Source organism: Phascolarctos cinereus, unplaced genomic scaffold (assembly GCF_003287225.1).
Source record: "Phascolarctos cinereus isolate Bilbo 61053 unplaced genomic scaffold, phaCin_HiC Scaffold_726;HRSCAF=1367, whole genome shotgun sequence".
Taxonomy (NCBI): domain Eukaryota; kingdom Metazoa; phylum Chordata; class Mammalia; order Diprotodontia; family Phascolarctidae; genus Phascolarctos; species Phascolarctos cinereus.
The window spans coordinates 340,787,266-340,811,244 of record NW_027556098.1 but is presented as its reverse complement, the minus strand read 5'-3'; the positions used below and the strand labels follow the sequence as shown (position 1 = coordinate 340,811,244).

Genomic DNA, 23,979 nt, shown 5'->3' with positions numbered 1-23,979 from the left:
AAAATGTCTGTTTCCTTTTGGCACTGTGTGTCACTTCTCCAACATCAGGCACGTAACATTGTAGCCCTCTGGAGATGTGATTGGTCATTACTTTGCTCTGAGTCCTTACTGTCTTTCAAAATTGTTTTTCTTTACAATGTCATCGTCATTGTATAAATCGTTATTTTGCCTTTGCTCACTTTACTCTCCATCACAACCTGCTTCTCAGGAGTCATTGAAATCACCTTTTTTGTCATTTTTTTACAACACAGTTATATTCCATTATCTTCGTTAGCCACAATTTGTTCAGCTATTTTAGATGTTTCTGTTTTTAAATTTTAAACCTTAGTTGAATCCCTAATTTCAGATGAGTGACGTTCATCTGATTGCCCCTCTTCACCACCCCTTTATCCATACTTGTATATGCATATTGTCATGTAGAGCAGCTAGGTGGCACATGGATAGTGCAGGGCTGGGGAGCCTGCAGCCTTGAGGTCCTCAAGTGTGGCCCTTTGATGGAATCCAGACTTCACAGAACAAGTCCCCTTAATAAAAGGATTTGTTCCGTAAAACTTGGACTCAGTCAAAAGGCCATACCCAAGGACCTAAAGCGCCACATGTGGCCTCGAGGCCACAGGTTCCTCTTCCCTGGTAGAGTGTCAGGCCTGGAGTTAGGAAGACCTGAGTTCAAATCAGGCCTTAGAGACTTACTAGCTTTGTGACCCTGGGCAAGTCACTTAACCCTGTTTGCCTCAGTTTCCTCATCTGCAAAATGAGCTAGAGAAGGAAATGGCAAACCACTCTTGACAGCTTTGCTAAGAAAACCCCAAATGGGGTCATGAAGAGTTGGACACTACTAAAATCACTGAACAGTTTTCATGCATATCAATTACGAGTAGTAAGTTATGCTCTCTTTTTCTTCCTCTTTCGGCTTTTTCTTCTTCTACCTTTAAAACTCTCAGAACTGAATCAGTCCACCTTTATATCCTCTTTTTCTTGTTTAACTCTCTAGATAAACTTTGAAAACGTTAAGCTTCTGGGGAGATCTTTACTTCTCCCCATATTAAAATTTTCCCCCTTTACCATCTTAAGAGGCAGCTAGGTGGCACACTGGATGGAGTACTGGACCTGGAATCATGAGGACCCAAGTTAGATCTATCCTCAGACTTAATAGCTGTGTGATTCTGGGCAAGTCATTTAACTTCTATTGGCCTCAGTTTCCTCATTTGTAAAATAGAGGTCATAATAATAGTACCTACCTCCAAGGGCTGTTGTGAGGATAAAATGAGATATTTGTAAAGTGCTTTGCAAATTTTGAAGTGCTATACTAATGCTGCTTATTATAATCATACAGTTCTTGCTAAATTCTGGTCTTTTCCCCAGGAATGCTTGAAATCCTGTTCCTTTAAAAGCCTTTTTAAAAAAAATACGTAGTTTTATAAGGTATGGGGTTTTGTTTGTTTTTAATTGTAAGCCTATATCTTTTGCCTCTTGTTGTATTAGGTTCCTTTGCTAACCTTTACTTCCCCAGGGTTAGATCTACCTGCATATTAGAGGTTCAGAGTCCTAAGGGTCTGGGGGGTCTTGGTTTTCATGCTGCCATGCCCAGACTGGCCTCTGTTTCTTATGGTTCCTGCCTCTAATGGTCCCTTCAAAGATTCCCCAACGTGCTACCTTATAGGTTTCCATATGCCGTGAACCTTTTTTGGGGAGAATATTCTGTTCCCACTGATTGTGGATGTAGAAACTTGCAGGCTACATGTGTCTGGCTAATTTGTAAGGTTGTTATATGGTTGGCTTGAGCTGGGATGGCTGACTTTTCTAGAGGTGACCTCCCTTCTGTTGCCTGTGTGCTTTTAGAACACATATTTTTGTATAGTTCTGAGATCGAGGAAATCAACTTACTGTAGTTCCTTATTGGATTTCTTGATCATTATTTGATCTGCTGTGATGTTTTAGGTTTTCCTGGACTTTCAAGTAATTGAATCCAGAGAACCCATTAAGAATGCAAAAAGGAGAGTTTATTTGTGATAGGGCTGAAGTTTAAACATTTCAGTTGGGGGGAAAATCCCTCCCCTCCAAATGTATATACAAGTATTTGTGCATGTGTGCCTCAGCTACTATTCATTATTCACATGTAAACTCATCCTAAGGTTAAATGACATCACAGAGGACAGTTTGTTCCATAGGAAAAGAATGAGACAGGAGCTGAATCTTCACCACTTTGGTGAAGAAGAGATTCAGAGGAAGGCAGCTCTAAGACACAGGGTGGCTGCCATTCAGTTTAAGAAATACCATTGAATGCTTGCCACATGTCCTTCAATGATTTGTTTGTAATTTACTGAATAAAAGAACTTGTCACTCAGTGCCCTCTATGGTCTGAAACTAATGACATGATATAGTAGAGTGGTTCTTCACCTAGTGTCTGTGAACTTGTTTTAAAAAAAATACTTGATATTTATATTTCATTATAATTAGTTTCCTTTGTAATCCTGTGTATTTTATTTTATGAACCTAAAAACATCATATTGAGAGGGGGTCCATTGGCTTCACCAGAGGACATAAAAAATTAAGAACCTCTGGTATAGTGAAACAGGACTGGCCTCGGAACCAGGCCTGAGTTTCAGTCCCAATTCTGACAACTCTGAGAAGGTCACTTAATATTTCTGAGTATCAGTTTCCTCATTTGTAAAATGGAGGTGATGCGTTAATTATATCATCAGGTTATTGTAAGGAAAATGCTTTGTAAGCTTTCGTGTCCAGCTCCCCTTTGATGTGTTCTTGGTAAGTATCTGTTGACAAGAACCATCTTGCTCATGCGTATGTTCCTCAGCACTAAGCACAGTGACTGGCACCTATAGTAAGTGCTTAATAAATGCGGTCTTAGTCATTAATACACATTTTAAAGATTACCATTCGTTATTAGCTTTTTAACACAATCTAAAAACTGGAATGGACTTCCAAGGGCTATGCAGTTTAATTTATATCTACACAAGATATTCTTCCACAGTCAGTCTCAGCTGAAAGATACAGATAAAAACTCATCTTTGGAGGCAGCACATTCCACTTTAGAATAATTTTAATGGCTTGAAAAATTTTCCTTCCATCACACCTAAATTAGAAGCACCTAGTAGCATAGTGGATAGAGTACTAGCTCTGGAGTGAGGAGGACATGAGTTCAAATGCAGCTTCAGACCCTAGCTGTGTGACCCTGGGCAAGACACTTAACCTCCCTCTGCCTGTTTTCTCAACTGTGAAATGAGGATTACAATAGCACCTACCTCCCAGGGTTGTTGGGAGGGTCAAATGAGGTAATATTTGTAAAATACTACGCAGTACCTAGCACATAGTAAGTACTATATAAATGTTTATTCCCTTCCTCCTCCCACTCTCTGCCTCTGATGCTCACACATTGTTTGAGGTGTGTGAGTGCAAAGACTTGGAGGAGGCAACGTAAGGGAAAGAGCACTGAGTTCTAAGCACTTGGGTTCAAATGCCACCCATGTGACACGTTCTCTTGGGTTGCTAAGGCACAAGGCTCCTTTGCTTTGGTTTTCGTATCTATAAAATAAGGGGTTGTGATAGATGACTTCTGGGGTTCTTTCTTGCTCTAAACCTGTGATCCTTTGATTGTGCCTGATCTGTTTGAGGCATTTTGATGTAGTAGGAAGAACACTGGACTTGGAGTGTAGAGACCAGGGTTCAAATCCTGGTTTTGACCTTAACTGCATCTGCTAGTCAGTAGCTATAAGAGGCAGGCAGCATGGTGTTGAGGTTCGAGTCGCTGGACCTGGAGGCAGGAAGACCTAGATTCAGATCCTGCTTCAGATCTTACTCTGTGACTCTGGTTGAGTTGGCTAACTTCTTCCATCCTTTAAGTTTCCTTATCTGTTAAAAGAGGGTAATATCTGTAGCACTTAACTCAAGGAGTTCTTATGAGCATCAAATAACAATGTGTATAGAAAGTGCTTTGCAAATCTTAATAACAGTATGTAAATGTAAATTTTTCTTGGTAGGAGTAATTAGCTTTCTAGGTTATGGTTTCCTCATCTGCATAAAGAAGATAAATGGTTTCACTATGTATCTTGCCAGATTCTTGTAAGGAAAGCGTTTTGTGTACCTTAAGGTGTTGTGTAATTGTACTAGTTGATAACTTTGTGTTTTCCCCCCAGTACTATGCATATAGTTGATATGGTAAATGTTGAGTTAAATTGAATATTCCTAGCTTTGGTATACTTCAAGTTTTGTTTTGGTTATATTTCGAGGAATTAGAAAGAAGTAATCTAATTATTATATAGCCATTAAAGGAAATATATATTATATTACATGTAATATTTGTAATTTGCATTAAGTATGTGTAATTTGTGATAGGGTTGTGGTGTGGAGAGATCACAGTTGCTGGTCCAAAAATTAAGTTAGTAAAAATTTCTATAATGCCTGTTGTATGAGTATTGCTGATTGTTTATAAAGTCTCTTCTTGTATAAAGTAAAGAGATGAGTCAAAATTGACTTTTAGTCAGGAATGAGATGGTCATTTCATTCATTCAGCATTAAGTAACCTCTGTGTTCAGCGTAGAGAGTTTGGCTCCAGGAAGGGTGCATTTTAGAAAAGTTCTCGTTCTTGCCCTTGTAGAATTTATAGCTCTTGACCTCTCTGGTAAAGGCAAGGACTTTGATGGCTAACTAGTTTTTGTCTTGTTTTTGTATTTTAGGCCGCTCATATTCTGTGTGTTCTCCAAGAATGCTTAATCAGTGTCTGGAGTCCTTGGTGCAAAAGGTGCAAAGTGGGGTGGTGATAAACTTTGAAAAAGCAGGACCAGATCCTTCCCCATAGAAGGTACTGTAATTTCCTAGTAGAATTTTAAAGTAAACATTGTCAGTTGTAAAATTAGAACTGAGAAATTATTTTGGTATGGCAATATACTGAGATGTTAAAACTTTAATGGTGACCAAGAGAGAGTGTTTATATAAACTAGGTAATGAAGGACTGGCTTCTCCACCGCCTACTTGTTATTGACAGTGTGGAAAAAACCCATTCATTTGTTTGGGTTTGAAAGGTCAGGATTAAGCCTGGACTGTCTACTTCTTTGCCTGTATGCAGCCTTCATCTAGACTCACTCTCAGTCTCTTGAGTATAAATGATAAGATTTTTAGACTTTTTAAAAGCCATGCTTGGGTGAAGAGATAGAACTCAACAGGCAAAATTTTACCTTTGTTTTTCTTTGATGCTCTAAGGAGTCTATCTCAGAAGTCTGAAAGTTGCTAGTAGAGGTGATCTATTAGGAATAGATGATAATAGATATTTTATGGGTTTGGTAACTGTAGAACTTTAATGCTGTAGTGGACAGTGTTAGTGTGGTAGTGTTGAACAGTTTAGTTGCTTTTGAGTATTTTCTTACATAGTAACAAAATTGTTAGGGGGATTCATAGTCACTTTGATTTTACTATTTAAATTTATGTTTCAAATTTTTAATGATAAATGCATTTTTTGTACTTTCTTAACTACAGATGGACAGACAGAACTATCAAGACCTTTTGGATCTCAACCTTGGCACAGCTGTCATAAGCTTATCTACGTCAGACCAAACCCTAAAACTGGGGTTCCAATAGGTCACTGGCCTGTTCCAGAATCCTTTTGGCCAGATCAAAATTCTCCAACACTAGTAAGTGTCAGAAATAGTGTGGTGAGAAGCATATGAAAACAAATCATGTTGCATCATGTTCATTTTAAGTCATGGATGATCAGTATATATAATCAAGAGAAGTAAAGGGTGTGTTCTCTTTGAGGGAGAAATACATTGTTAGGGGATGTTCAAAATTCTCCATTAAGATCTGGAAGAATAGTCAGTATACCAAATTGTTCGTTATGGAGTAATTGTAGAAAAGAGTAATCTTTTTATTTTAGAAAGTAAAACTGTGCTTAAGATTTTTACTTTCAACATCTGGATACATGACCACAAATGCAGATTCTCTTTAGATTGCTGGATTTTAAACATAAAGACTTGACTTCAGTATTTATTGTTTTGGTCCAAAAATAGGCCATATTTCCCCTCATCTCCACTACCAAATTTAGCTTGTCCAAAGCCTGAGTGAGTTCACAGTTAAGGTAATAAAAATGAAGATAGTGGTGATGCTATAAAGGAATGCAACTTTTGAATGGAAATAAATATTTTTAAAGTTTCACCAAATCTCCATTAGAATATACCTCAGAAGCATCTAGTCCAAACCTCCCTTCTGTAGCACACATGGTAAGTGCTCATCCAGGAGTGGAGGACCTGCAAACCTCCTGAGGGAGAACCTTGTCCTTCTTGATGCTCTCATTGTTAGGAAGGGTTTCCAGACAATAAGCCAAGATTGTGTCTGCTTTTTATTTTACATTTATAAATAGCTGTAGATGTTTTTGCTTGTGTATTTGTATGTATATATGTGGACACAGGGCAGCTAGGTGGCGCAATAGTGCATAGAGTGCTGGGCCTGGAGTCTGGAAGACCCCTATTTGTGAGTTCAAATCTGGCTTCAGGCACTTACTAGCTATGTGAGCCTGGATAAGTCACTTCACCCTGTTTGCCTCAGTTTCCTCATCTACTAAATTATTTGGAGAGAGAAATAGCAAACCACTTCTGCATCTTTGCCAAGAAAACCCCAAAAGGGGGTCACAAAGAGTCGGATATGACTGAAAAATAACTGAATGACAGACATATGTAGATATACATCTCTGTCTACTCATGTATATACCCTTCAAAGCCGTATCATTTTGGAATGTATTTGTGTGTATGTGATCCTGTATTTGACACAGTAAGTTAAAGAACTAAAGAAGTAATTTGTAGTATTCTCTAGTACCTTAGAAATTACCAAAGGGTACTTTATAGATTCAAACAAGTAATTTGTAATTGATTCAATTAAATCCCAAAATAATCCCCACCCCTCCCCCAGCTAAATAGTATATTTAAGTTTATGGTAACTGTATGGTAATAATTTCCATTTTCATTAGTAGTATATAGTATAGTGAGGGGAGGATGTGGTTGATAGAGTGTAGACCATATATTTTGAAGCTGGTGGCCAGGAACTTATTATGTAGAGATTGGAAGGTAAGAATATGAGTTAGTAGTTACTGATGTTTTTCTCATTTGAGGAAAGATCTATGATTGTTCCAAGAATTTGTTATACTCCCCTTTTTCAGTTATCTTGAGGATCATTCCCTTGATGCTCTCAAAATTGGATTGCCTCCAGTTTGGACCCTTCAGGATCTGGTCTAGATCAGTTTATCATCTTTCCGTCCTCCTTTTCTTTAGTGCTGTTTCTACTTCCTTGTATAGCACATCAGGGACTGTAATTTTAAAGTCCAAATGTGGATACTGCAATAGATGTTGCTCCATAAACTGCAATTATTTTCTTGGTGGTTATTTTGCAGATGTTTATCATGAATAATGTAATAGGAGATGACCAAGTGTTCTGTGAAATGATGTTTATTTTTACCTGTGGATGCCTGATAAAACTATCTCCATCAGCTCATAAATGTGCCTCTCCAAGGAAACCTGCAAGCCAGCCTTGCATTTAACTGCTACTGCCTTTTTTCTTTTTGCTTCACATACAGAGGTTGATTTACATGATTTGGTCTTTATGAAGCCCAAACCAAAACATATAAAGGTACTTGCCTTCTCAAGGAGAGGAGAAGGGCAGGAGGGAATTTGGAACTCAAAGATTATTTTAAAAAACAAAAAATATCATTTGGGAAAAATTACTTTGTTTAAATTTTCAAACACCTTTTTACTTAAAAGAAAATATAAGTCAAAATTAATAAGTATTAAAAGCACTAAAAATATTAAAACTAATAAAGGTTGTGTGGCTTGAAAAATTTTCCTTCCATTACACCTAAATTAGAAGCACCCTAGGTAGCATAGTGCTAGAGTGCTAGATCTGGAGTGAGGAAGACCATGAATTCAAATCCAGCTTCAGACACTAGCTATGTGACCCTGGGCAAAACACTTAACCTCTGCCTGTTTTCTCAACTGTAAAATGAGGATTACAATAGCACCTACTTCCCAGAGTTGTTGGGAAGGTCAAATGAGATCATATTTATAAAACACTTAGCACAGTACTTGGCACATAGTAGATACTATATAAATGTTTATTCCCTTCCTCCTCCCTCTATCCGTCATGTAAATCAACCTCTGTATGTGAAGCAAAAAGAAAAAAGGCAGTAGCAGTTAAATGCAAGGCTGGCTTGCAGGTTTCCTTGGAGAGGCACATTTATGAGCTGATGGAGATAGTTTTATCAGGCATCCACAGGTAAAAATAAACATCATTTCACAGAACACTTGGTCATCTCCTATTACATTATTCATGATAAACATCTGCAAAATAACCACCAAGAAAATAATTGCAGTTTATGGAGCAACATCTATTGCAGTATCCACATTTGGACTTTAAAATCAAAGTGTATGAGTGCAAGGAGTTAGAGGAGGCAGGGTGAGGGAAAGAGCACTGAGTTCCAAGCACTTGGGTTCAATGCTGTAGGTACTTGCCTATCGTATTTCAGTAGATTACAAAGCTGAAAATGTGACCTCTTGTTCTTTACCCTTCTGTTGTCTTAGTTTTGTACTTTTCTTCTTTCACTTGTACAGCTTATGTACCACCTATCATAGACTGTTAGAACTGAAAGAGAAACCTGCTACCTCACTTTATGGAAGTTAAATGATTTACCCAAGATTACATAGTAACTAGTGGCAGATTTGCCAGAGCCCAGAAAATTCTGAGAGATAATAGATAAGGGGCACTAAAACTGCTTTCCCGCGGTATAGTATTCATTCCATTATATCATCCTGAGCAAAAGTGACCACTTCTTTATAAGCATTGTATGTAAATAAGGAAGAATATTTGAATAAGAACCCTTGTTCATCTTATTTTCCGTGGTATCACCTGTTGGGTAGTTGGAAGTGAGAAGTTCTCTGATTTAAAAGTTATACTTAGTGGAAAGATGCCATCATTTTCTTTACCCATTGTTTGTTTAAGCTAGTAGGAAAAGGTTTCTTTGTCAGGGAATAATGTATTAGTGGAACCAGTATAGCGAAATATTCCAGGATTGGGAATTGGAAGCCTGGTTCCTCTTCCTTTTCCCCTCCCCCCCAATTTTTTTTTTAAATTCACTTAACTGTATGATCTTAGGCAAGTTCCTTTTCCACTAGTCTTTCTGGGCTTCATTTATAAAAATTATAAGATTAGATGATCCCTCCCATTTCCTAACATTTTCTTTTCATATAACTTTGATATATGAATTGAATAATTAAATCTTTCAAGATGGGAGGAGCAGGGTCCTACTTTGGAACATCATAGAATCATATTTAATGCTTGAAAGGATGTTAGAGGTCATCTAATCCAACCAGATCTACTTGCTCCATTGTGGTTATTACAGTGATATTTAACAAATGTTAGTAGTAGTTATTAGGCAGCTTGAGAAAGAGAAATTGTGGGGAGAGTTGAGTTCCGTAAAATATGGAGTTGATTTGTAAAATGGAGGGTATGGTTCTGGAAGAAACCTTTAGTTGAAAGCCCTCTTTTTTTTTAAATGAAAAAACAGAGACGAGGGAGGTTGTGCCTTCTCTGTGTTCATATTGATAAATAAATAGCAGAGTCTGTATTTGAATGTAGGTCCTCTAACTCCAAATCCTGTGCTCTTTTACAATATCATTGTCCTTCTGTGCCCATCCTATTTTTCTTCTTTTGTGACATTTATAATGTGACAATATTAGACTTCAGTTTCTGTCATGAATTCACATTTAATCTAGGATGTTTAAAAAAAAAAGTCACAGAATCTTAAAGTTGGACGGGACCTTACAGTTCATCTAGTGCAATAGGATATGTCACTCCTCAGCTGAGAATTCCCACTATAACATCCCCAACAAAAGAGCATATTAATCATTTCTATTTAAGTCTTTATTAGTGTTTGAAAAAGTGTGTCGGTATGAATTTATCATAGATCTCTGCTTTTTAATTGATATTAACATAAAATGAATGGGTAATAATTAAACTGAAATGAAGATATGTTTTTAAATTGCTTTGGAAGTATCTTTGATGTATAGAGTTGGGTTTTTTTTTATTAATTGATTTTGACTTATCAACAATCACTTCCATAAGCTTTTGAGTTTTAAATTTTTTTCCCCCTCCTTTCCTGCCTCCCTTCTCAGGATGGCTTGCAATATGATATACGCTGTACATATACATTCCTGTTAAACATATTTTCACATTAGTGATGTTGTAAGTAAGAATTAGAACCAATAAGAGGAACCATCAGAAAGAGGAAACAAAACACAACAGAAGAAAAAAAATAATAAATAGTATGCTTTGATCTGCATTCAAACTCCATAGTTCTTTCTCTGGATGTGGATAGCATTTTCCAACATGAGGCCTTTGGAGAGTTCTTAGATCCTTATGTTACTGAGAAGGGCTAAGTCTATCAATATTAGTTATCGCACAACGTGGCTGTTACTGTACAACATTCTCCTGGTTCTGCTCACTTCACTCGGCGTCGAAGTTTTTATGTATATTATTGTATTATGCACTAATTTATTAACCTGTTTTGTAGGAAGATGGTTATGTGTTGAGATAGTGGGATGATAGGATAGAAAGTTAGCATGGAACAAGACTGAAGAGCTAAGAAATAATTTTGTATAGTCTGTTATCTTGAGTATAGGGATGTGTTCTATAGCAAACTAGATTGGAGCTATTTTGGTAATTTTGGGGTGGATCTGGACCTGTAATTTTTCCATTGGGATCTCAGTGTGGAAACTACTAAATGCAGATCCATAATATATCCTTAGAGAGTTGCTTGCAGTTCTGAAATTTTAAGTAACTTGCTGATGCCCACACATCTAGTTATGTGTCAGAGGCAGGATTTGAACACTTGCTCTTCCGAATTTTGAGATCAGCTCTCTCCAGTACACTGCTCAGCCTCTCCTTGGATGGGTCATTATAAAGATCATAGGTGACTTCAGAATGTCCCATTATTCTTCTTCAGTGCTATATCAGCATTGCTAACATTTAAACTTCCAAGTTAATTTAGTTTATCCTCAAAAGGGAAGTCCCTCAGTTGCCCTTGATTATTTTATGTTAATTGCTTTATGGACCTTTTATGAATCTGTTGCATTTTTCATGTAGTATAATAGCCAGAAATACATGCACTATTGTATTTTGGTTGCATTATAGTGTTTTACAAAGTCATTCATAACTGGCCTATTTGTTGAATTCATACATGAAGGGCGACAACAGGGATGCCAAATGGTATCAAAGGCAGATCTGCACTTGGGGAATAGATAATGAAGGTCTTTGTGCTCAAGAAGCATATGGTTTAGTAAAACCATATAATCTCAAAGTTGGAAGGAGAGAAAGGGAATCTTAAAAGCTATCATAATTTCATTTTTAGATGAGGAAAACCATGATTCATAGGAATAAATCATTTTGCCTAAGGTCACATAGCAAGTTAGTGGCACAGCCTAGACTAGACTCAATACTCTTTACAGATAAAATATAAATGCAGATAGTTTAGAGTCAGCTTGTACTGTAAGAGTGGTACAAAAAGCAATGGGAAGAGAGGGAGCAGAGATCACTTCCACTGGAATTGATTTGAGATGATTGTATATCGAATTATATTTAAGCCGGGTCTTGAATGACTATTTCCACAGACAGAATATCCAAGTGGAGGGAGAAGCAAAGATGGAAAGAGAGAAGTTTTATTTTCTAGGAATGGTGAGTCCAGTTTAGTAGGCACATTGGTTTTGTGTTGGTATGGGGCATTGGTGGGTCGTTATGGTGGAAAGTTAATGTGGACTCACACTGTGAAAGGTAAGGAGTTTGGACCTTGTTCAGTAGGTACTGAGAAGCCATTTAAGTTTTGGGGTTTTTTTAGCAGGAGAGTAAAAAGAAAAAATTTACTTTTTTAAACTGGAGGATTTTGTATGTTAATTATTGAGAGGGAGAAGAGAAGGAGATTGGAGGCTGGGAAGCTATTAGAGTAGTCTGTAAGCAAAGCAGTGCAGACATGGCAGAACGATTGGAAAGGTAGTAACAGTGTTTCAAAAGATTTTATAGCATTTAATACTTAAATAAAATGATCTAGGAAGAGTAAAAACTGGCGCTTGATAGTTTGAGGTTGAGTGACTAGGGGAATATGGTGATTCTATTAATGGAAAACCACAGAACTTGGGAGAACTGAGTGGGAAAGGATGACCAGGTTGGTTTTAGATGTATTCTTCCTGTATTCTCAAGTGCAATATCCAGGCAGAGCTGTCCACAGGCAGTTGTGTGGAATTGTGTCTCAGAACAGGTTTTCATCTTGTTTTTGTATTCCTGGAACCTGGCATACCTTGCACATAGTAGGAGCTTGATGAATGATCATTGGGTTGGATTGAATAGTGTACATCTAGAAATGAAGTGAGAAGGAGGATAAGATTTAGGCTGTTAAGAAAAACTAAGGACAGTGAAATGGTGGGTATGGGTGGGTGGGGTGTGTGTGTAGCTCTATTGAGGGGGGAAAGAGGTGGATCGGAGATCAAAGAAGTTACAGTAGGACTGCTGATGTGGGTGAACGAGGTAAGTGACAACAGAAAGAAGCCAGAATTGTCCAGTTACTATTTTAGTTATATTGTTCTCTGCCCAATCAAGGACTGGGAAGGATGGAATAAGTATGGCTGAAAAGGGAGATAGGATACTCAAGATAAACAAGGAGAACTAGTAAGAGCAACTTGCTGCTCTTTGCTTGGTCCAGGTGAACTGTGTTCTTAGGCGCTACAAGAACTAGGAGATGTGATTGCTGAGAGTAAGGAGGGGAGTTGAGGCAAGAAGATATTTTCTTTTTCTGTATTAGAAATAAATGTATTCAGCACCTGCTAGGCACTGGGTACTGTGGTTGATCTTACCCTCCAGAAGTATACAGTCTTGTCAGGTTTGTTAGACATGGAAAAAATAGTGCAGTTAAGTCATTTACCGTGTCACTGATGTCATTGAAGACTTTTAGGCACTCAAATAGAAAGTACATTATTTAGTCTGTTTTATAAGAGCATGTCTGAAGGAAAAGTCAGTGCCTTTAGATGCCTCAGGAAATTTTGTTTTAGATAACAAGGTAGGTGTATTTACTGCCTTTGAAAGTAGTAGTCCATGTCTTAACTTCCATTGTTCCTAGTTGTTAGTAAAGCAAATGCTTTCTTGATCATTTCATATTTTCTAATCATGACAGATTTAATAGGTTTTGATAGTAGTTCAAAAATGATCTTTAAAAATAATAAGATAGGGGGCAGCTAGGTGGCACAGTGGATAGAGCACCGGCCCTGAAGTCAGGAGGACCTGAGTTCAAATGCGGCCTCAGACCAAACACTTGACACATACTAGCTGTGTGACCCTGGGCAAGTCACTTAACCCCAATTGCCTAAACAACAACAACAAAAAAATTAAAATAATAAGATAAATAGCTCCTATTTTGTCCATAAGCCAATGTTTTGAATTTTTATTAGGAATAAATACTTGATAACAAGTTATCACTTAGATTCTGCTTTCCTGATTAGGTCAGATGTTACTACCACACAAACAGTAGGAATTTTTTTCCTTTGTGGTTTTCATTACTGAACAGAAGGATATTCTTCAGAATACAGCTGATTTTTATTTACCACGTTGTCCAACTGAAATGTCTATTGTTAATAAGCAAATATTATATGCTATAATATAGTCATTAGTTATAGTCAGCTTTGTGACTAATTGCAGACAAATTGTCTTAGTGATTCCTTTAATGTAATAAAGTTGTCTTAAGTATCCTGAAGAATTCCTTCCCTTCCCACCTTCCCCTCTGCCCACATGTAAATTTTTCTGTGAAATATACGTTTTCTCTTATACTGGGATTTTTAGGGAACAGAGATTAATAATAGTGAAAGGAGAGAAACTTAAACGTTTGGAAGTGGAGAGGAATATTATCTTTTCTCCTCTTGATATGTCATTTAATTGCATTATTAAATGTCATAGGTGAAGTATAAGATGGATCATAGATTCAGAGCTAGAAGGGACCATTAGTGGTTATCTGCTGCAGCCCCATTATTTTGTAGCTCTTGTGGCCTTCTTGTTCTTGATGTGTTTTCAATGAGGATGGGTAACAGTTGTTTAAAGTGTTTTGATAATGAAAGTCATATCTTTCTGTTTAGCCACCTCGGACATCACACCCTGTGGTGAAGTTTTCTTGTACTGACTGTGAACCAATGGTTATTGATAAACTGCCTTTTGACAAATATGAATTAGAACCTTCACCACTGACCCAGTTTATCCTGGAAAGGAAATCCCCTCAAACTTGTTGGCAGGTAAGCTAAACATTAGAATGATTTAGAAATATGAATCATTAGTAGCAGTTTAAATTCAATGTTTATCAGTTTTACCAAGTTTTTATGACTCTTTTAACAGGTATATGTGAGCAATAGTGCAAAATATAGTGAACTTGGTCATCCTTTTGGTTACTTGAAAGCTAGTACAGCATTGAATTGTGTCAATTTATTTGTGATGCCTTATAATTATCCAGTCCTCCTTCCTCTTTTAGGTAAGTAATACTTGTAAAATTTCCTATAGTTCAGTGTATGAAAAATAATTTTTGAAAAACAAATTTTAAGAGTTGTTTCTATTAGTAATATTTCTTCTAACATTGACCTTTGATCATCTTTTGGAATTGTATACATTACTGAAAATGTGTTAATCAAAGGAAGTCCATAACAGTTGCTTGTATCTTTATAAAAGGAAAAGGTGTGTATGTATGTATGTATACATATGTGTATGCACTTTAATCTGAAAATGTTCTTCTTTGCATGAATTTAACTGCCTTATTTTCTCTCTGACAGATATTTAAAATCAGTGTGTTATTTGACCCAAAATAATGATATAGTAAACATTCAAAATTGTTGGCTTCTAGACACCTCTAATATTGATGCTAAGCGCACAACTATTAGAGATGACCCCCTTCTACCCCTACAATCATCTCAGGCTAAATAATGGTGGTTACAGCACTGTTATCTATATATTCTCTGGCGAAACCTCTCCCTCATGTTGGTAACTCCTGGGATCTGTTATATCTAGATCTTCAGTATTTAGGTGATGTATTATGATGGGTTTTCACTATATTTTTGTAACCCTACCTTTCTTTTCACAAAATTTTGTTTGAAACCTTAGTTTATAGTTATTCAGAACTTTCTCCCATATTTCAGTCTGCATTTGAAATGTCTTTCCAAGCGAAAAGACTAAGAAATCAGGAATTCATTGAATGGTAACTGGTTCAGGCTTACATCTGACTTAACCTTTTTTACAAATCTCAAGGTACATGCTTTTAAAATAATAAATTTGAAAACTGGCTTTTGTAGTTCTAAATACTGAAAAGTGGTGGTTTCTACATGTTATACATTTTTAGATGACTTGTTCAAGGTGCATAAAGCAAAGCCAACAATAAAGTGGAGACAGTCATTTGAAAGTTATTTGAAGACCATGCCTCCCTACTATCTTGGGGTAAGATTATGAAAACTTTTTTTTTAAATAGAGGGTCAATTATATATTTAATTATTTGCTTCAGATATTATAATAAAAGTTTATCCTTTTGCTTAACACTTTGTACTATGATGTATTTAGATGACCATTGTATAGTAATTGCAAAGGAGAGTATTCAGAAATTTGCAGCGAATTGATATATTAGACTTGGGGTCATTAGTGCCTGAGTTCAGCTCTCAGCTCTCATGCTTATTAGCTATGCTACCTTCATGAACACTTTGCTTAGCTCTGAGCCTCAGAATTTGTCCTACTTTCCACAGTGAGAAAAGACAGTTGGCTAATACTTTTAGAACATTTATCAGGTAAATGTATATGAGTCTTCATAAAGCAGACTATATTTACACAAAATTGCCTTAGTTATCTAGGAAATTTCATACTAGGATTGGTAAAATGAGAATGGAAGATAATAAGTTGAACTTGGTTTCCTGAGCAGAATAAATAAGGGGCTACTTAAAGCAAATAGAAATTTGTAGATTTATATAGAATGGGAACGTAAATTCTTCTTAGCTGGAATTCCATTATAGACAATTTTAGACGTGTTAAAAGTTGTACCTAAATGAACACTAATATAAAATACTAAACATTTTATCAGGGCTTTGGACATGAGTGTTGGAGCTGCTCAATAGCCTATACAAATTAGGAAATTCAGGCTTGGTGCACTCACAGGAGATGTGGCCATTCCATTGATCCTTCTGTGGAGTTGGCAGATAGTTGATATATTTATGTTGAGAATATTTGAATGATGCTGTCACAGAGCCTTGGATAACTGTTCAAGTGATTGGCTCAATTAAGTTTTATTCAGGTTATTCAAAATATAGATGAAGAGAATTCCACTCCAAAGCTTAGGTGATCCAGGAACCTCTCCCCAAATTTACATTAAAAACATTGCTAAATATCATTTAAAAACAACAGCAGCATAGCCACAATGCTACTTTGTAATGCCAGTGGTTTTATGTTTCCACTTGGCAACTGAAACTTAACCTTTTCTGATGCTATTTTATCTTTTCTTCTGATAACATTCCCAGTTAAATGAAAATCTGTAACAGAAATTTATAAGACCCCCATAGCTCCAGAGATAGCAGGACCAAAGAGTTCATCTGAGCCGTATTATAGAGAGAATACCAGTTTTAGAGAAGTTGTGGCTTGGCCGAAGTTACAGGAGTTAGGAGTATGTGACAGAATTAATGTTTGAAACCAAGTTTTCTGTCTCTAGAGCCTGCATGATTTTTACCTTGGAAAGAAGCCATTGAGATCTGAGGCTCTTTTGAGAATGCATAGATCCAGCAGATACTCCCAGTCCCACCAGATCTCCATAGCAACAATTGGGGGTTGGGCTGCACATTGTTGTAGTCATTGTGTATGTTGTTTTCCTGGTTCATCTTTATTCACATATGCATCAGTTCATGAAATCTTCCCATGTTTCTCTGAATTCTTTACTCAGTAATTCTGTGTCACACTGACATACCACAGTTGAACATTTTGTTATGTGTGGGACTTTTCATTTCTTTGGTATATATGCCCAGGAGTGGGATTTCTGGGTCAAAGGATGTGGTCAGTTTAGTGTCTTTTCTTGCATCATTCCAAGCTGTCTTCCAGAGCAGTTGGACCAGTTCACAGCAAAGAAATGAAATGTTGAAAATAGTGATTTAAGATTAGCTTTGAAGGGTAGAGAGCCTGAGTAAGAGAATTCAGCTAAGTGTGTTGTTGCAGTTGTCTAGAAATCAGTGTAATGAAGGACCCATCTAGAGAGAAATGTGAGGATTGAATGAATTTGAGAAATGGAAAGGAACAGATAAGTTTGAGGAATAGAAATAGTGAGGAATATATCAATCTGAGAGACATTCTTAAAGATCAAACAATAAGATTTCTTGAAAGATTGGATAGAAGCTAAATGAATAGGAGTTTTGTCATCAGAAATAGTCATTGGGGATGAGAAGTTATGTACACATAGCAGTGAATTAACTTTTTGACATGTTTATTTTGAGTTGATGCGACATCCAGGTGGAAGGCATCTTGTCGATAGTTGGAGAGAAATTGTGCAGGTGAGAGGTCAGAATTGAAGATAGAGATTGAGGAATCAGCACAGCTGTCATCTAACAGCCATAAAGCAAGGATGAATTTTTCAGTGGAGAGTGAATTAACAAACAATTATTAAACACATACTACTTACTGTGTGCTAGGAATTCAGGTGCTAGCAATACAAAGAAGGGCAAAAGATATATTGAGGTGAAGATGAAAAGAATCCCTGATGGAGCCTACTAGTCTTTTTTCTGTGAAGAAGGTGACATGGTCACTATGACGGTTCACCTGTTTATGGTATTTTAAAGGCTGAAAATGCTTTACATACAGTCAAAACAGCCCTTTGAAGCAGGTAATACAACTGTTCGTCTTGTTTTATAGATTAGGAAACAAGCTTAGACAAGTCAAATGGCTTATTCAAGGTTACAGTGAATTAATAAGTGTCAGAATCATGATTATGACCCCAGGAGCATTCTTTCCACTGCCCCCTGCTGAGTCCTAGGCTATCCCATCTAGGGAAGGTGTGTGCTCAAGAGCCAAAGAGATGAATAAAAAAGGATTACATTTAGTAAGTTTTGTGAGCTTGACATTTTTTACTATTGGTAATATTCTGTCCTGCATTTATTAAATACCTGCTGTTTGCAAGTTATTGTGCCAAGGCTCTGGGAAAAGAAAAGGTTTTAAAAAAAGTAATGGGGTTTCTGTTTCACAGTGAGGTAGGTGGGAGAGGGAATGCAACATTTTTGTAGATAAATACAGGATAATTTAAAAAGGGTGGGAAGAGCACTGATAGACAAACTCCTCAGAAGTAGTGGTGGATTTGTCAAAAGTATCTAAATCAAATGAGTTAATCTACAGGCAGTTAAATGGCATAATAAATAGAGTGCAGACGTGGAGATAGGAAGACCTGAGTTCAGATGTGACTTCAGACTCTTACTAACTGCATGACCCTGCACGAGTCACTTAACCCTGTTTGCCTTGGTTTTCTCATCTGTAAAATGAACTGGAGAAGGAAATGCAAACCACTCATGAAAAGTTGGACTTGACTCAACAATTTTCTCCCTTGAGCTTTGGTGTAATAGTCTTTTGTTTTCAAATACTAATAATGGTTATTCGGTATGTGAGTGAAACATAACTGAAGTGATGAAAACAGGACTGATAATTTATTCTTTATAGTATCTTTAATAGTTATGCCTTTTAAATAGTTAAATGGCTATCTGATTATTTTACTTTTTCCTATTTGTGCTACTGTAATTCCATTTTCTCCCTTACTGTAGTATTTGAGGGGGCAAAGAGACTGCTTTTAAGTTTTCAGACATGACTTTTTCTCATCCAGTAACTCAGTCATAAAAGTCCTTTGAATATTTTAATGTAAGTCAAGATTCAGTATTGAATAATGATTTGTCATTTTTTTTTTCCTTCTTAGCCCTTGAAGAAAGCTGTTAGAATGATGGGAGCGCCTAACCTTATAGCAGACAGTGTGGAATATGGACTTAGTTATAGTGTCATTTCATACCTCAAAAAATTGAGTCAACAGGTAATGTTAATAAATAGAAGTATCATTAGATAGGAAGCTACTAAAATTTTTGAACTGGGATTTAAGACAGTGAATAAGACTAGAGCTAGTCTTACTGGTTCAGACAGCTTGGCTTCACTTAAATTCAGTTATCATTAGGATGGCTCAGTACTTAGATCCCAAATTGATATTAAGTTTTTATATTTAAGTAATTTTTAAATTTATAAGAAAATGAGAACTATTCATGGAATAAATCTTAGATGACATATACATGTGGTCTGTATGCACTGAATTTATAGGCTTATTTTAAGGTTGTATAATTTATTTGTGATCTCATGCTAGTTTCTTTGATATAGATGTTGCATGTTTGATTTGAGGTTTTTGTTGGAGGTTGTTTTTTTTATTGGAAGTAGCATTATTTTCTTTTGCATATATTAAAATACATGGGTTTTCTTTTTTCCTTTTTAAAGTTTCTTGGGCACACTAAAAAAAAAACAGTAAGTTGTACCATAATGGCCATAATTCAAAGTAAATGAAGATATTGTGTCAGTTAAGTAGCAATTGAAAATAGTTGTCAAATGATGCTTTATCTTGCCAAATTATTAGTGTGCTATGAAATATAGTACATGCTTAGAACTTCTGACAGCTGGGAATTGCACATTTCCCTTTGGAAATTGGCTGTTGACTAAAGTGTTGATGGACCACTAAGAAAAGTCAAAAAACTATTTGCTTCTGTTTTAAAACAAAACAAAACAAAACATTCCTGTTTAATGCCTTTTTTCTCTTTCTAGTAATCTTTATATAATTATATCACTCTTTGCTTTTTGGTATATGTCTAAAAACTTTATTGTGTGGGATAAGAAGTCACGTTGGGTAAATATTGGTGAGATTTTTCCCCTCTACCTTCTCATCACTCCTGAGTGTGATTATATATTATGTATGGTTCAGTGACATTTTATCGCTACCATAGTGTAGTGTAGTAGCTGTTTACATGGGAGTCTTAAGAAGTTTTAAAAAACCAATTTATGTAGTGAATTCAGCTCCTTTATGTGAAATTTTACCATGCTCAGATGACTTAGAATTGTGGTAATCCATAACCATGTGAGATTTTTGTTTCTTATATATGATTTTTCATAGTGTATCACATTTTTACTGAATCTTTTACATAAGATTTAAAACTTATTTTTTTATTTTTATAATCTGATTAAAATGTTTAGAATATATCATGTCAACTTCTATTTATTTTGAATTAAGGCCAAAATAGAATCTGATAGAGTCATCGGATCTGTAGGCAAAAAAGTAGTGCAGGAAACTGGAATTAAGGTCCGAAGCCGATCACACAATCTGTCAATGGCATATAGGAAAGATTTTCAACATCTGCTACAGGGAATTAATGAGGAAGTTCCTCACAGACTTCTAGACCTCAACATGAAGGAATACACTGGGTTCCAAGTTGCTTTGCTGAATAAGGTAATTGTTGTACATAATAGTACCACCTCAAATATGCTCCTTTGTTGTTGAATACAATAAACTCTCTGTTATCTGATGTTCTGCTTATCAGAACTCTGTTACCAGCACTTCCACACATTTACAATAGGGTAATAACTGATGTTAATAATGTTGACCTGAGGCACTGCACAGTTCTGAAGTATTTTCTCAATTATCAAAGATTAGCATCATTTGTGTTTGAAATAATTTATTCTGATTCTTTGAAAATTAATAATTCGTGTATACCATAGAACTCCATCAACCATATATTTCATATAAGGTATGGCAATAGAAAAGACTTTAAAGGTGCCATAAAGGCCTCTGACCAGTGGTCTCCTAGACTCTAATCAAATGGTTCCCATGGTGGAAGTTTACTACTTTAGACAACCCATTCCATTATTACATACCTCTGATTATTAGAACATTCTTCCCCTTTTTGCAGGCTAAACTGGTTAAGTAGACTATTCTGTTCTCTAACCATTTCACAGATAAGAGAGTTTACTGTATTTCTATTACATTTGTGAAAGTATTGATTTCATTTTTCCTTCTTAATACTTTAACCTTAGGATTTGAAGCCACAGACCTTTAGAAATGCTTATGATATACCCAGACGAAATCTTTTGGATCATTTAACAAGGATGAGATCTAATCTTTTGAAGACAACCCGTAAATATCTTAAAGGTCAAGATGAAGGTTAGACTACTGATTAATTATTTGTATTTCCTTTGGAGTTCATATAAACATGATATTATTACTATCAAGCTTACATCAGGTTTTAGTACATTTTTTTGAATTAAAGACTTGTTCTTGAAGTGATGCTGTTGAGGTACCGTTGATACCACAGAACACCTGTGTTTATAGAAGTTCTAGTCATGCATCCAGGGCCTTCTCTCCTTTTACTAAGTAACATTTATTGCTTGTTTCTAGAAAGTTGTTGATAGGAGGTGTAGTGGAGGAAACATGGATTTTCATAGTAGGATTTCTCATTGGACTTCAATCTATGCCAATCAATACGAATAGTATTCTGAAAACTGAGCAAAATTGCCATAATAGAAATTATGCCAACATATTTTACATTTTGAAGACTTTATTTCTGTACTGATAATTTCTGTTGGAATTTATTCTGATGAAAGCTTGATAACTGATTATATATGCAGTCTGATGAAATTAATTTAGCAGAATTTTCTTTGTTGATTCTGTTTTGTTAGATCAAGTGCACAGTGTTCCTATAGCACAAATGGGGAATTACCAAGAGTACCTCAAGCAGATACCCTCTCCTCTTAGAGAACTTGACCCTGACCAGCCTCGAAGGCTACATACGTTTGGGAACCCCTTCAAGCTAGACAAAAAGGTAACTCTTTTTAAGTCTTTCTTCATATGACTGGGAGTCATTTTCAAAAGTAAATTTAAGCATAATTTCAAAATAACTAATTTCTGGAATATGAACAAAAAATATTGGTAACTTTTTATTACAGTAGTTAAAACAGCAATAGTAATGCATACCTTAAAAGTCAGGCAGAATGAAAAGTTGATTTGATTCCCCCCATTCTCTTCCTTTTTAATAAAATGAACCAATGTTTAGCATAACAGTCTGGACAAAATCTGATACTGAAGATATTTTTGTTTAAAAGAAGGAAAATAAACCCCACAGAGCACAATATAAGTGTAATTAGTACTGATTTCAGCATGAAAACCCCACTTCTACCCCCTCTGCCTCCCTACCCCCAATAACCTTTGCTTTATAAAACAAAACTTAAGCCATGTGTTTCATGTATTTTTTAGCGTGAATTCTTTTAAGTAATTAGGAGTTTCTGTGTGTTTTTCCAGGAGTAAATCAACTTCAGTACTATTACAGTAGCTTCTTTCTGGGTTGTTGTTTTTTTTAAACTGTCATTTGGGAAAGTTTTAAAATTTTTTTTGTATTTTTCAGATTTCTTTTCTTGTTTGGGGGGAAGGGAAGTTTGCAAGGCAATTGGGGTTAAGTGACTTGCCCAGGGTCACACAACTAGTAAATGTCAAGTGTCTGAGGCCAGATTTGAACTGAGGTCCTCCTGATTCCAGAGCCAGTGCTCTGTCCAATACACCACCTAGCTGACCCTTCAGTTTTCTTCAGTTGTTTCTCAGTAAAGCTTCCATACGTTTCTGCCTTCCTCATTTCCTTATATGGCATTTTGTCCATACTAGAGTAACATTTTCTATAGCTTATGTGAAGATTGGGATGTTTCCATTCTGTACACATCTCAGTTTGTTCACATGAGGATAAAGTAAACAGATTTTTTCCCTTGGTTGGATTATTTAATATGTCGTGAGTGTTCTTATAGGTGTATAATGTGTGTTTTTAATTGGAACCTTGATTTTGACAGATGTGGTCCATTATAAATTATGAAACAGTCTTATTTGCATGTTGTCTTCCCTATCGTACTGTGAGCTCCTTTAGGGTAGAAACTGTCTTTTGCCTTTCCTTGTGTCTAGCATTTAGCCCAGTGCTTGGCATGGTGTAGGTGCTTAACAAGTGGTTGTTGACTGACTGACTAATCGATTTTATTCATAGGGTATGATGATAGATGAAGCAGATGAATTTGTATCTGGACCTCAGAATAAACACAAACGACCTGGAGAACCAAATATGCAAGGGATCCCCAAAAGACGACGTTGTATGTCTCCACTTCTAAGAGGAAGGCAGCAGACTCCTCCAATTGCAAACAATCATATTGGAGGAAAAGGGCCTCCTGTACCAACTGCACAAGCACAGCCAGACCTTATTAAGCCTCTTCCTCTTCACAAAAGTTTGTGGCACTTTTTGATCCTTTTTTTCTCTCTCTTTTTTTTTTTGGCCTTTTGATTCCTCTTCAGTTATGTATTGTTGTATAATAGATATAGTGATTTCATTAGGAATCAGATATTTCTAAAGATGATTTTTACCTGTCTACATATGTGTATTAATTCTTTTTTCATTTCCTCAAGGATAAAATTTACTGAGCACTTGGATATTCATGCCACTGTTTTAGGGGATTTGACATTTTCAAAATGTCATTTGTGACTCATAAATTTATCAAAGGTTGTAGTCACAGGTCTATAAAATATGACAATATCTAAACCTGTGCACATGAGAAAGTGATTCATATAAGTAAAGATGGTATGATACAGTTTAAATTTGGGAATTTATTATCATAAATTTGGGAATAATAATAGCTAACATTTACATAGCACTTTAAACATATTATAGCTTTAGCTTGGAGGTAAGGGTTTCAGAGATGAGAAAACTTGAGCCCCGGAGAAGTGACATGACAGGCCTGGATCCTCACTAATATGTTCATGGGGCAAGATTTAAACTCAAGTTCTCTTGACTCCAGGTCCAGCATTTTATCCACTGGTCCAAAGAGCAATATTACCTGGAACTAGATGGTGTGTGTGGTGGC

General features: G+C 36.1%; 1 protein-coding gene across 1 annotated transcript in view; it reads left to right on the top strand.

Annotated features, from left to right (window-relative positions):
- INTS6 (integrator complex subunit 6) overlaps positions 1-23,979 on the top strand; it is a 94,534-nt gene that overhangs the window by 62,377 nt on the left and 8,178 nt on the right. Inside the window, 10 exon segments of the mRNA XM_078156971.1 lie at positions 4,692-4,832; positions 5,488-5,642; positions 14,160-14,312; positions 14,413-14,545; positions 15,404-15,498; positions 18,983-19,093; positions 20,327-20,542; positions 21,127-21,253; positions 21,769-21,911; positions 23,112-23,346. Coding sequence (XP_078013097.1) covers positions 4,692-4,832; positions 5,488-5,642; positions 14,160-14,312; positions 14,413-14,545; positions 15,404-15,498; positions 18,983-19,093; positions 20,327-20,542; positions 21,127-21,253; positions 21,769-21,911; positions 23,112-23,346 — 1,509 coding nt within the window.